The following is a 12,498-nucleotide window of genomic DNA, read 5'->3' on the forward strand; positions in this document are numbered from 1 at the left end:
CATGATATATAAACCTAATTCATCATTTTTTAAATCTAGCTGAACGACAAGTTTTCGTCAAATACCGGATCACAATACGGGATTAATAAGCTGGTCAAAAGTATTTTCATATGGCTTGGTTTCGGTCTCCGCTTCTCTCAATAAGGACGAAGCTACGCGCGTTTGCGCCTCTCTTGTCATCCCTTTTGGGCCGTCTATCTTTTTTTGGTCACTTGTATATCAAACTGGGAGGCGTATACCATGTTTTCTGTTTTCCGATTCGCACTCACGTCAAGGACGTAGCTTTTTCTGCGGTTTTGATTGCATTTAATGTCAAGAAATAAATGTTATCATGGCGCTGATCAAGCACATCGTAATAGTAACGAAAACTTATAATATTAGAGAAAATAAATGATCGTTATTTTTAATACCTTCTCCGACAAAAAGAGTTTAAGTGTTAATCAGTCGTATGAAATAAGTATTTATTTATTTAATACTTTTTTTACTTGATATTTACAGTATGACTCTATTATCGTCTCTATATCGAATGACGTCACTATTTCCATTTTCAAGGCACGTATTTTGAAGTGACATTCCTAACAATACCGTCTGCTTTAAAGGATTTAGACAGTGGTGTACACTAAAAGGAACAAGCAAGTCGACAGCTGTGTAGCGCCCACATGTGCATATGCATAATACAAACATGTTTATCGCTGTGCGAGCGGAGTCGCTTCGTACGGTCAGCAACAAAAGTCGGTTAACACAATCAGATTATCAAATCACCATCATCACTCCACCAACCAAATGAATTGTGTTGCTGTTTCATATTAAGAAACAAAAGACGTGCACACTTAGTATAATAAAGAATAGTATAACTAAACACCAAATGCTGGTCGCTGCTACAAAATTACCTGCACTTACGTAGTAACTATTTAGTAATCTGTGCCTGCACTTTGTAAAACGAACTGAGTGAACCAACTTTTTTACCTGACAGTACTGTTTCGCGCCCGCAGTTTATGTGAATCGATGCGTATAAATTCATTGTTTTTTTAACACTAGAGGGCAGATGCGAATTGCTTTTTCATCAGGTTCTGTGTACGAATAAAATACAATGTTTCCTTTAGTTCACAACATTGAAACTAAATACACGTGTTGTGAAATTCGTGGAAAACGTTTGACCGAAAATTGAAAATTTTATTCACGCTCATAAAACCAGTCAAGGTGTGGCTGATATAGTTGTGATGCAAACTATTGTTCATTGCAAGAAGTGTGTCGAACCTAACTAACATTATAGGATATATAACAAAAAAAACTGTTTAATCCATCACACTGATTTCCAAAAAATATTGAACTCGTATTTTTTTCTTTCATCTCGTAAACAAAACTGAAGGCGATACAGTGATTTAGAATCTCGTATGTTTTTAGTGCCCACTACTTAAGTGATTATTATCTTCCTTACGTTTTAATGATGTGATAAAATGAGCAATCGTCTGACGGACTAAACAGAATTAGTCAAATACTCCATTGGAGGTTCACAAGAAATAAGTATTAATGAACTTTAACAGGCTGGCACTTCTGTGGTATTCTTTTCATCTGGCACTGACTAATTCTGTAGACAAATGAATGTCAAAGCTTGGTAGCTTCAAACGGAACTGCATCGCTGAGCGCTGTCTGCAACTATTGTGTGGTCGACATTTGGGCCAAATAAACATCAATTCATCGCTTAAACACTGTTTATTTGTTCCTATCTATATACTTACTAATACAAAATCCGTCTACTAATTTATTATAGTTGAAGATTTTGTTTGTTTTTATATACGATAATCTCTAACAAGGAAGAAATGCCAGTTCTACATCAATAATGATTTACCCAAATTAAGCTACTGAGTTACAATGATTCACCGCTTCCTAAGTGCTCTTGCTGCGAGAGAAGAAATTTAAATATGTATAACACCTTCAACACAAAAATGTAGGATTATGTAAATATTTTAGGTAGGTGCAAAGCGATTAATCTACAAATACATTTACTGTAGTATAAATATCAGTGTTTATTATCAATAAATACACCTGTTCCTCTAAGTCACTTAAGCACACTCTGATTATTAAACAGAGAATATACAATCAAACAATTGATAAGCATTTGAGTAAATTGATGTCTTATAATTATAATCATTAAATTCCATTCTAGAATAGACGAAATGACAAGCAGTATTTACTCTATGTGGGAAATGGCAACTAAACCCAAGGTAAGGTACCTTGGGTTTAGTTGGCCAACAATGTGATGGTATAACTTTACCTACGTTACTACACAGGAGCCCAAATATCCATTTCCCGCCCAAAACATCATCATTAGCGATCTATTAGAATGCAAGCTGAAGGCCGGCCGACACGTGTAGCGCATACCAAATACGTTTACGCACCATTAAAATCTGAAAACATACTTTATTCAATTTTGAACCTTAGAGCGTTACGTAATAAGCCTAACATAAGCTCACGAGATTAACCAATCCTTCCTGCAAGTTACGGGTCTGAATGCTATGTAACTATACCGAATCAGAAATGGTAGGTTGATTAGGTTCAGAATCCGCTTCCGTCGGCTAGAGCAAATTCGGTGGGTTCTGACTTGAATAAATGCTGCATCAGCGAGACAAATGCCGCAACTAAATTGTATACGAATGTTCGTAAAATATTTTGGATGGAATTTAAATATCAACAACTCACATTCTATTTCCTTATTCCTTGGGCATATTGTAAATAAAATTTCAGTAAAGGCTTACTTTTGCACAACGTTCTCTAAATTTGTTGTTTCAAAATGTATGTTGGTTATTTCTCCTCTACCATCATTTATCAGGTCTGGGTTCGAACAACAAATATCGCCGGCTCGTTTTTATTGTGGCAAATCCGTTTCCGAACCCTGATATATTACGTGTATCTCTTGCTACCTATACCTAACTATATCATCAGTATTAGGTGGGTTGCCACATACATATGTAGGTACACATATATTATGTACTACTGTAAAAAGTATGACTGTTGAAGTAAGAAAGAATTGTATTCTTCAGGTTATCTTAAGATCTCTGTTAGTAGGCACCTATAAACAAAGGATCTTCAAATGGTTCTCTTTTGTTCCATACCCATCTTTCAAAGTCGTCTAAAAATATCTAGCATCGTCCAAATTTCGTTATTTGGCGTCCTATAACGTGATAAATGATAAATCGAGGAGAGAAAAGGTCCAGGGAGGAAATACCTCAGGCATTGGCAGTAAATCAAGTTCTATTACAGGTGAAAGTGAACAACGACAACGTACTCCGACCCTGAAAAATGTGGTCACGAACAAAGGGACAAAGGAAACTTAGTAATGTTCTTTTTGGTATTATTTAGGCCACAGAAGTTGTTATTTGAATAATGAAAAATAATTTAATGAAAATCAAAATATTATTCATTAGAAGTTGTTGCAACAATTCTTTAAGGTCGTTAATCACATTGCTCAGATATATGAATTGGCGAATCAAAATATGGGTTCACTACGAAAAGGAACGTTCATACAAAGGAATGTGCACAGAAAAAGCGGTAATACTTTTCATTATACGAGGAAACTTTAAAATTATACCGTCTCAAAGTACAAATAGTATGTTTTAGTGTAAGATGTCTATTAGATATTATTTATATTGTCCTAATCTTCTGGAAACACAGTATTTATCTAATCTACTTTAGCTCAGACGCTGTGGATTGTGACTGATATTTAAAAGTTAATGTATAATCTGTTTTAAATGTGAGTAATTTATTACGCCAGCTTTATGTGAGTTTAAAAGAGACTTGTTTATAAACAAAACGGTATCATTAAATCATTAAATACATTCCAATCTGTAGGCTTAACTTTAGATATTGTGTTGATGATTGAAATATATGAAGTAAGAAGTCCTATATCAGTTCATTTTACTTTTTCTTATTAAAGGCTCAAATTCGCTCGATAACGGAAATACATTTTATTAATACTGAACTGCTGACTTCGAACTTCAATTGATCAGAAACAATTATTTATTTATTTATGAGAGATTCAAAAATTAATTTCAAGTTTCAAGGGTAATCTTCAAATAATTTGCTCTACCCACGAATAAATGTATGCGAATTTCATTCACTGAAAATATACTGAAAACCTACACAAATTTTTCCAAAAACGTTTTCGGAAGCAAAAAGAATGGTTTCCACTATCTACACATTCCGGGAATATTGTCGACTTGTTTGACCGTTTTCTCTTTATATATAGACGTGGTCCACATATCCAATAGGTACCTATGTGTGTTGTTCTAGTGTAAAGCACTGACTTATTCTATTGAATCAGGTGCATAACTTTAAAACAATTGCTTCCTAAACTTCTTAATGAAACCGATCAGTAACTTCACAATGGTATCCACATAGCTAGATAGATAAAATTTATAAAAAGCAATCTAAAAAATAAATACGAGATTGAAAATCGTAACAAATAACTAATGATACCTTTTTTATGTGGAGCGCTGTCTCATCATTTTCAAGCAAAGTGATAAAATATCAAACAAGGAAAAACCAAAAAATATATTAATTAATTTTACAATATTAATCCTTTTAAATAGGACCAATAAAAACATTTATCAGCTTTATAACGTATCAGTCTTAGTCAAAACTGTCAAGAGATAACTATAACTTGTTTATATATAAAGTCTGAGCAGTAATCGCGTTAGTATGTATGTACCTACTTAAAATACAGTAAACTAAAAATGTGGGCTCTGATAGCAATCTGTGCTTTGTTTTCTTCTACGGCATGGGCCCACGAAAAGGAATTGGGTTGGCATCGAACAGTGGGTATCAAGAATGCTGAATTAATAAAAGTATCGGAAGAGGCAGAGATCAGAAGTCGCATCGTTGGTGGAACCATAGCGCCGTACTACGCCCACCCTTACCTTGTTGGTCTCATCATCGATATAATTGGATCCACGTCTCCATCAGCCTGCGGTGGATCACTCCTCTCCACATCCAGAATCCTAACAGCAGCACATTGCTGGAACGATGGTTTCTCTCAAGCGTTCCAAATCGAGGCAGTAATGGGATCAGCGTTCCTGTTTCACGGAGGCTTGCGAATATACGTAACTGGTATCGCTATACACCCCAGGTACGATTCAAGAACATGGGCCAACGACATTGCAATGCTCTACCTGCCGGTGCACGTTCCACTCTCTGGAGCGATTCAGCCAATTAAGTTACCATTCGGGCCTCTATTACAAATGGACTATGCGAAAAAGACGGTCAGAGCTGCAGGTTACGGAAGGTACTCAGATTTATCCTTGCCAACAACTAACACCATGGCCAGAAATGTTCTGCTCGAAGTTATACCTTTAGACAAATGTCGATCGTTTTACGGTCAAATTGTGCAAGACTCCAATATTTGCACTAACGGCTATGGTGGAGTTGGAATTTGCCAAGGTGACTCAGGTGGACCATTAACATTGAATGTTCACGGAGAAGAAGTTTTAATTGGCGTTAGCTCATTTGTAGCGAGGGATGGATGTGAATTAGAATTCCCGTCCGCATTTGCGAGAGTAAGCAGTTACATCGACTGGATAAGGGTTCAGATATAAGGTGTCTGCTCAATTAATTGCTTAATCCAGTGACAACAATGACTATTGTGAATTAAAGGTATAGATTTAAATAAAGAATTGTGATATAAATAAAGCGCTTATAATTGTTATTAAATAGTAATATATCTACGTAATATGTGCATTACTTTGTCCAAGTAGATCCAAGTGAATGATTTATGTAGATAGCAATAAAAAAAACATAATCTGAAGTCAAAATCTTTTTATATTTCTGTAATTATCCAAGTGTTCTTCGACATAGTTGAGACAACTACACATCGACACAAATAAAAGAGATTTGGATAAAACAAAATCTAGACTAGTAGTAGTAGTAGTTTGAATTTAAGGTTTTAGATAGCAGTACTTAACTAAGTCATATTTCAAAAGTTGATAAAACTAAACCCAGTATCTGACGAAACTTTCTACTGACGTGAAATATCTCAAGGTTTGAATAAAGAGAGATCGGTAAGACATTCGCGAACATATTTAACTTTCAAAATGTCTGCCAGTACCTACCTACCTAGAAGTAAAAGAGCAGACGTACCTAATAAACGTTAATTTAATTTCCCGCCTTTGAGAGCACATTTTTTTGCAATGTCCATTGTCATTTGAAATAATTGTAACTTAACTAGCATTTTTGTTCTTTTATGTGATGCTTCGAAAAGCAAACAACAACAAATAGAAATGTATTTTCTTAGAATTCGTAGGATTTTCAGAAACACACTTTGTCAAATTTTTTTTTTCTAATTCTACAAGCTATTAAATTCTTGAATATATGTGGGAACTTTCCACTATTATAATCTTGTACATCTACTTGTATTGTATCAATTATGTAAATTGTAAGCCATACCAAAACCGATTAATAAATTCCGGCAAAATCGCTAGCAAGAATAAGAGAATTGCTTTTGATTTGCTAATGGAGTACAAGGAACTCGTAAAATATTAATTACGCATTCGGTTATAAAATATTCAATACATTTAGATTGCATAATACAATGGATGAAATGTAATATCGGTGTATTTGTATTGTTTATTGTTGGTGCAAGAACACGCATCGCCAAATCTTTAGGATTACGCGGTCTATCTTTAAGTACTTAAATGATAAAGAAGGATTAACCAGCTATATTGGGATTTATGTCACCATTATTTATACGAATTAGTGTTAATCGTAATGTATAATATATTTTTTTTGTTTCTTTGGACTTCTAGATCCGCAAAAGCATCACCCGCGTATTGACTTTCCGACGCGTTACCTGAGCTTCGGGGAAACTCTTCGCGCCAATTGCACGACGGCTCCCGCCCTGCCAGCACCTCATATCACATGGTTTATAAATGGCAGAAAGGTATAAGGAGTATTGCTTATTTACTTAGGTTTTAAGAGAAATAGCGCCAATGTATGTAGAAGTCTTATAATTGCCGTAGAGAACTTTGAAAGGCGTGTAATATTTACACAGATACCAACAGAACGTGAAGTAACAAAACTCCTGAAAAAGCAGTCCCTTTAAAAAAACTTTATCATTGAAGAATAGACAGTGCCGTATTATCCATAAGGCACTTTAGGCCAGTGCCTAGGGGCCCAGGGGCCCAGCACACGCGATGAAAAAAAAAAGTGATACCACGGTAGAGGCCCACATTATTGACACTATGCATCTAAAAAGCTCGATAAATTTTCCACTGAAAGAAAATAACTTGAACCAAAGGGGCCCCCACTCCTTTGTTGCCTCGGGCCCTAGATCCGGCCCTGAGAATAGACCAAATTTTGTCCAATAACTGTAGTCTACAAGGAACTCAAAATGAGTAGAATTTTTGTGCTGTAAGCTGGGTCAAAAGTCATGAAATTCACAAAACTGCAAGATTAACCAACAACGCTAAGTAAAATAATTCCAAAAAAAGACGTAGTCGAAACTTCTGTCATCATCTATCATGCAACATCACTTTTTTCTAGATGGACGAGCTGGTAGCCCACTCTCACAAGTTCCGCGTACCGATGAGCGAAAGGAATGGCCGCCGCGGGTTACAGAGGACCTTCGAGTATGACGCCGGCTTCAGCAGCCCGCCCCCACTACTGACCCTCACTCACGCCTCGCATATAGCTACACGCCCGCCCGGCTGCAATCTGAAGGAACACCAGGTGAATATAGAATATATTTATACAAACGGTTTTTTTGTATAGGAAATTGACGATATATTATTAGACTAAGTGATGCCCAGAATGAAGGCATACTGAGAACAGTCATAGTGTTAATTATCTCGTTATTCACCTAAAAATCGTATTGCATCAAATTCTGTCCAATCAAGGCACACCTTTTTCGGGCCTTTAAGGATAACTAAACAAGAGACAATGTTGCTTCAATATTTGTTATAATTATTTCGAGAGTAATTATTTACGTCGTTTATGGTTATTAATTGTGAGTTACTTAATGGTTATGAAATGGGAAAATCTAAAGTTTTCGCAAGTAAAATGAAAATCGTATGTAGAGTTACAAGATTACTAGCAAAACATCAAAAGGTAGGGAAATTCTGACTAAATTAACGTGGAGGTAATCTATTTTGTTTGCGTTCATAATGTGTATATTTGTAGGTACCTATAATATAAATACGTTGCTAGGCACGAGGAAATTACTTTTATGCAAATTAACCATTAGGTGTGCTCGTACGTGCACGTCTGCCAACTGTCGACTGTACGTAAACACAGGAAACAAATCAGCGTTTACCCCATATACAGAAATGTATCTATTACTTTTTCCAATTTTGTGCTCACCCCCAATAGCAAAAAAGTGTCACGTGTCAAACGAAACTCGCTGTGAAAACCTGAAACGAAAAACTTCTAAACTAAAGTATAAAGCTACAGCAAATATAATCCGCCTATTTTCAAACGGCTATATTTCTGTAGTGTAACGACAAAGCCACAAAGGCATGTTGCAATAGCTACAAGACTGGTTGCTAACCGCTGAATAAACCAACCCATATACTTTCCTAGAAACAGTCATGCCTCTTATTCTTTCTCCCGACCACAATGTGTATTTCTCTCAATAAACATGTTAAGTACCTTGGCGAATAAAACAAGCAAAATGTAAAATAAGAATTTTACTCTAAGAAAGTTCATTCGTTTTGAATTAAAGGCCTTTGTTGGTAGTCTTCAACTTCCTAGAATGTAGAGTTTGAAATAAGTATAAAACCTTGCAAGTAACTGTTCTATACTCGCATCACAATGGTATTTTTATGAAAGTTCGCTTATTGTCATGTTATTTACATCGTGCGCTTATGAACGCTTGTGCACTAGGCGGAATTTCACTACCCGAACTCTATTGTTAGGGTCCGATACGTCAGACCGTAAACAAATACTTTGAGCATTATACGTAATATCATCGTCTGAAGTAGACCTCTGAAAACGAGAATGATGAACGTAGTGAGTTCATCGATCATACGATAATACTATCTCAAACTAAGTAATTCATGAAACTTTCTTGTCTGTCATGTACTTGAAGGTAAAAGTAAAGAACAATTACTAATGTTTTATGCTAACTTACGAATATGACATTAATTTCCAGATGACTGAAGTAAAAGAACACGAAGAATTTAACATCATCCATATGAGCAGTCGCCACAAGAGCCGCAAGCCAAACAAGAGGGATCTTTACGTGACAATATCTGAGCTGCAAGTGGTAGCGACGGGCAGGCTCGAGATCACTTGCGTTAGCACCATCCCCGAGTTCCGGAGCATTGAAGATAGGTTCGCGGATGTTAGAAACGATACTGTCATAGGTAAGGTTTGAGTTAACACGAACAAGGTTCTATAAGTTTACGTTTGTTTTTCTAAGTTATAAACTGAAAAAAAACAGGTAGAATGTTGAGCATAAGGTCTCTTTAAAATATTTTCCAAAAGCCGGTATAGGTTAGTTGTTAAGGAACGTCATGCTACAGAATTGTCTCTCTCACGCTTGACGAGTGGATGGTCTTACCTTAAGCATTATTACGACAAATTGTTAAATTATATACATAATTTGTTAAAACAAGGAGCTAAGCAGAAAAATTTATACCTATATAGGTATATTTGGATTAATAGCTGCGAAACGTATTAAGGTCAAGATGACCGAAACAGATCATCGATTTTATATTGTTTCCATTTGATCTTGTTGTCGTTTTTATTGGTCCTTACATCATCTACAAGGTGATTGGCTAGGTCATACGGAATAATAGAAGTGCAATCTAAACGTAGTGTATGTAATTCGCTATACTTATGTAATGTTATTTTCTTTCAGTTGACGTCATCAAGCCATCAACGCTGTCTTTGCCGTCTGCGAACCTGACTACCGCAGACTCCAGCACCTCGGGAACATCAAAAAACTTATTTTCATCTCTAATGTGTATCATAATTATTTGCTTGCTCACAATTGCTTGATAGAGCAAGTCGTTAAAATTTAATAATGGGCTGTGATAAAAATTTATGTGGAATGTTCATATAATATACATAATTTAACGCGCGTGAGTGAAAATGTGAATAGCTAATTGTGTACAGGCACATGTTGAAGACAGAATACAGTGAGTTACGTAAACGAGTCTGGAACATATCGCAGATGTAGCTAATATCTTGTCTTTTATAACATTGCCACTGAGTGAGTTTTAATATCAGTTGTAAGGTCTGGGTCTCAATATCAGATTACCAACATCCCCAAAACTGTAGACCTCGTATTATCAGGTTAGTTTAGGAACAACCAACTGTTGCCCCTTATTAGAGCTTAAAATTGACAAAATCTGCTTCGCGAAGACTATTATCGATATACCTTCCATTCTAACAGGTTTAAACTTAAATTTAATAATAAAAGGGTGTTTTTAAAAACCTTGAATGGTAATTGAGGCACACCAGTTCAGGATAAGAGGTCTTTTGAGGTCTTTTAGCTTTTAAATCTATGAATACAGTATTACACAACAGGGTATCACTAGTTTTATTTGTTCTACATTCTGACAAAAAATCTCACAATTCTGCAGTTTTAAAAGTCAAAATATACTTATTTGTCTATCGTTTCTGTCTTAGCAACAAAGAGCCTTACTAGGAACTCTTAAAGTACATAGTCCTACTTGTGGTTCTGGAAGCGAGATACCACATATAGTTTAATGCACTATCTCGCTTCCACGATTGCAACAGTCCTACATTAAAAGCTGATAGTTTGGCCTAGCTTTAGTTTTTTTAAAACATTCTTTTGTGCATAATTGAAATTTATTTAAATTTCCGTTGGGGTTACAGACATGCTTTTTAATATTACCAATGTTGTGCCTAGACATTTTCAAAGTCGCCAAAATAACATATCATCTCCATGAGAGAACATTTTAGTCTAAGTACGATCTAGATATTAATGTTCCTAGGATATTCTAGGTTTAATAAGAGTAACCGAAGTGCTTATTGATTAATGTTGGGCTATTGAGAATGTATGAGAAACCGCGCATGTCTTGATATTATGATGTACAAACTTTTTTTATTAATTTGTTCTTGTTCAATTACTTCTATTAATCATTATCTTTATTTTGTGCTCGGATAGTTTTCATTTAGTAAGCATTAAGAATTTCTTCCATCCTATAAATACTTACAGTCGTATATTATCCTGTGTTTTTGTCACAGGATTAGAAACGAATAGTCATATCGTTATATTATTTTATAGTTAAATATGTTCAGATAGATCTAAGTGAAGTTGGGAAATGTACTAAGCGGGAACAAGATGTAGGTAATTATTGTTAAAACCAAGTTACTAATTATAATGGGGCATTCATTATTTCAATAATATCTCGTACCAAAATTACTTACTAGAAGTAGCAATTTATATACGACCAGATGCTGCTAACGTAGTTATTTAATATAACTAGCTTTTAACATATTTTGGGAGTGCCTGGTAGAAACTTACTACTTACATATTGACCGTTCCAAAGTAAAGTCTAAAACATTTTTCTTAGGGGAATAAGTAGTGCCATAAATAGAATTAAGGACACTGTGTAAGTAGTGACAGATTTTACTTTGCTAGTAAAATTGCACCCTAACTTTTCCTAATATTTATCTCCCTAATCAAGGCAAGTACGGCAAGTATTTAGAAGGACAACAGTAATTTAAAGAAAACATATATATTTTAATTTAAACATGATTAAAACATTCACAATCGTATCATACTAGAAGTACAACTTTAAAAAAAGGCACGATTTACGAGTTTCTGGCCGATCGGCGAAAAATTCCTAGTCAACTCTTAAATCAAACTAAAAACCAATCTGTTAAGTGAAAATAAATACTCTAAAATGGCCCATACTTGTAATATAAATACATACTTGTATATTCAAATACATAAGTGGTATGGTGCGTGCTATCAAGCTATGAACTACTAAACTCAATGTCTGTACACAGTATCGAAGCTAAATATGAGAAGAAACTAAGAGTCAAACTTATGAAAATATATGCTGCCTCTAAATATAGGAAAATAATTTACTATCGATGTAAATATTAATATTATTTTCTGTACATATTGTTAGCATAATTCATTTCAAACACAACTCTAGTCTAGAAATTCTTTCAGAACATCTACCAATAATTTTAAATAAAAAAAAAACCTATCTACAAACAGAATATATATTCTAAACTAAGTATTTAGATAATAATTGTACATAGAAATCTAATAACCTACCTTTCATACCGACATCGTACTATCAGATCCATAAATGTTTGTTTTGAAGGCATGATTAAACGTTATCTGGACGGCGAGTAACAGCGTTGTTACACTGCTAGTTAACATTTAAGGATCTGAACGTATTGGAACAATAACCTTGTGATTATCCCCAGCGAACACCTACCCAGCAAAATGCGAAACAAAACTTAACCTAATAACGAAACATATCAATAAATTGTCTTTCCTATTTTACTAGTTACGAGAAA

General features: G+C 34.9%; 2 protein-coding genes across 2 annotated transcripts in view; both read left to right on the forward strand.

The window, feature by feature from the left end:
• Positions 1-10,523, forward strand: part of LOC113497548 — a 66,823-nt gene extending 56,300 nt beyond the window's left edge. The window contains exons 4-7 of the mRNA XM_026877135.1: positions 6,798-6,931; positions 7,534-7,719; positions 9,140-9,353; positions 9,851-10,523. Of these exons, the coding sequence (XP_026732936.1) occupies positions 6,798-6,931; positions 7,534-7,719; positions 9,140-9,353; positions 9,851-9,990 (674 nt within the window). The 3' untranslated portion in view covers positions 9,991-10,523. The remainder of the gene's footprint in view (positions 1-6,797; positions 6,932-7,533; positions 7,720-9,139; positions 9,354-9,850) is intronic.
• Positions 4,695-5,800, forward strand: LOC113497549 (brachyurin-like). The gene has a single exon (XM_026877136.1). The coding sequence runs from the start codon at positions 4,734-4,736 to the stop codon at positions 5,589-5,591; it is 858 nt and encodes a 285-aa protein (XP_026732937.1). The 5' UTR covers positions 4,695-4,733; the 3' UTR covers positions 5,592-5,800.
• Positions 10,524-12,498: the final 1,975 nt, after the last annotated feature.

Source organism: Trichoplusia ni, chromosome 9 (assembly GCF_003590095.1).
Source record: "Trichoplusia ni isolate ovarian cell line Hi5 chromosome 9, tn1, whole genome shotgun sequence".
Classification (NCBI taxonomy): Eukaryota; Metazoa; Arthropoda; class Insecta; order Lepidoptera; family Noctuidae; genus Trichoplusia; species Trichoplusia ni.